The sequence below is a fragment of the Egretta garzetta genome, unplaced genomic scaffold (assembly GCF_000687185.1).
Source record: "Egretta garzetta isolate BGI_Z169 unplaced genomic scaffold, ASM68718v1 scaffold1257, whole genome shotgun sequence".
NCBI classification, from domain to species: Eukaryota; Metazoa; Chordata; class Aves; order Pelecaniformes; family Ardeidae; genus Egretta; species Egretta garzetta.
This window is the reverse complement of record NW_009260151.1, coordinates 159,056-159,607: the sequence shown is the minus strand read 5'-3', so window position 1 is coordinate 159,607 and position 552 is coordinate 159,056. Positions and strand designations below refer to the sequence as shown.

Sequence of the window (552 nt, the reverse complement as noted above, 5' to 3'; positions counted from 1 at the left end):
CGGGCCCTCAGCGGGCCCACAGCCTCCCCAGCACCTCCTTCTCCAGGCCCCCGGCCCTCACCAGTGCCATCGGGCGTGCCACGGACGTAGGTGGGCAGCATGCGGACGGAGGCGTTGGCGTTGCTCTCCCGGCCCAGCCCCAGCTCCATCTCACGCCTCATCAGCGCCTGGACGCGCTCCAGGTCGGCACGGCTGAGCCGCAGCGGGGCCAGCACCTGGTTCACCTCGTGGCGCTGGGCTGCCACGCGCAAAGCCACTGCTGTCACTATGGCCGCCCCCTGCCCAGTCCCATCCACTGAGGACAGGAGGGTGGCCGTGCACTCAGGGGCCAGCACCTCTGTCAAGCTCTGCAGGATCTTCCTGAACCTGCCGGAGGAAGAAGATGATGGCGAGGGTGGGGCATGAGGGATCCTGCTGGGGTGGGACCCGGCCAGGAGCCCCATGTCCCTTCTCACCTGGCATGGCCCCGGTACAATTCGCCATCCACTCCCACGTTGACCACCAACTGCTTCAGCTGCCGGCTTTGGCACATGTGGCTGGGGGTAGGCACCC

At 68.1% G+C, this 552-nt stretch overlaps 1 protein-coding gene across 1 annotated transcript in view; it reads right to left on the bottom strand.

The window, feature by feature from the left end:
- Positions 1-552, bottom strand: part of HK3 (hexokinase 3) — a 19,443-nt gene that overhangs the window by 10,825 nt on the left and 8,066 nt on the right. Inside the window, exons 11-12 of the mRNA XM_009641716.2 lie at positions 456-532; positions 62-366 (exon numbers count right to left, since the gene is read on the bottom strand). Of these exons, the coding sequence (XP_009640011.1) occupies positions 62-366; positions 456-532 (382 nt within the window). The remainder of the gene's footprint in view (positions 1-61; positions 367-455; positions 533-552) is intronic.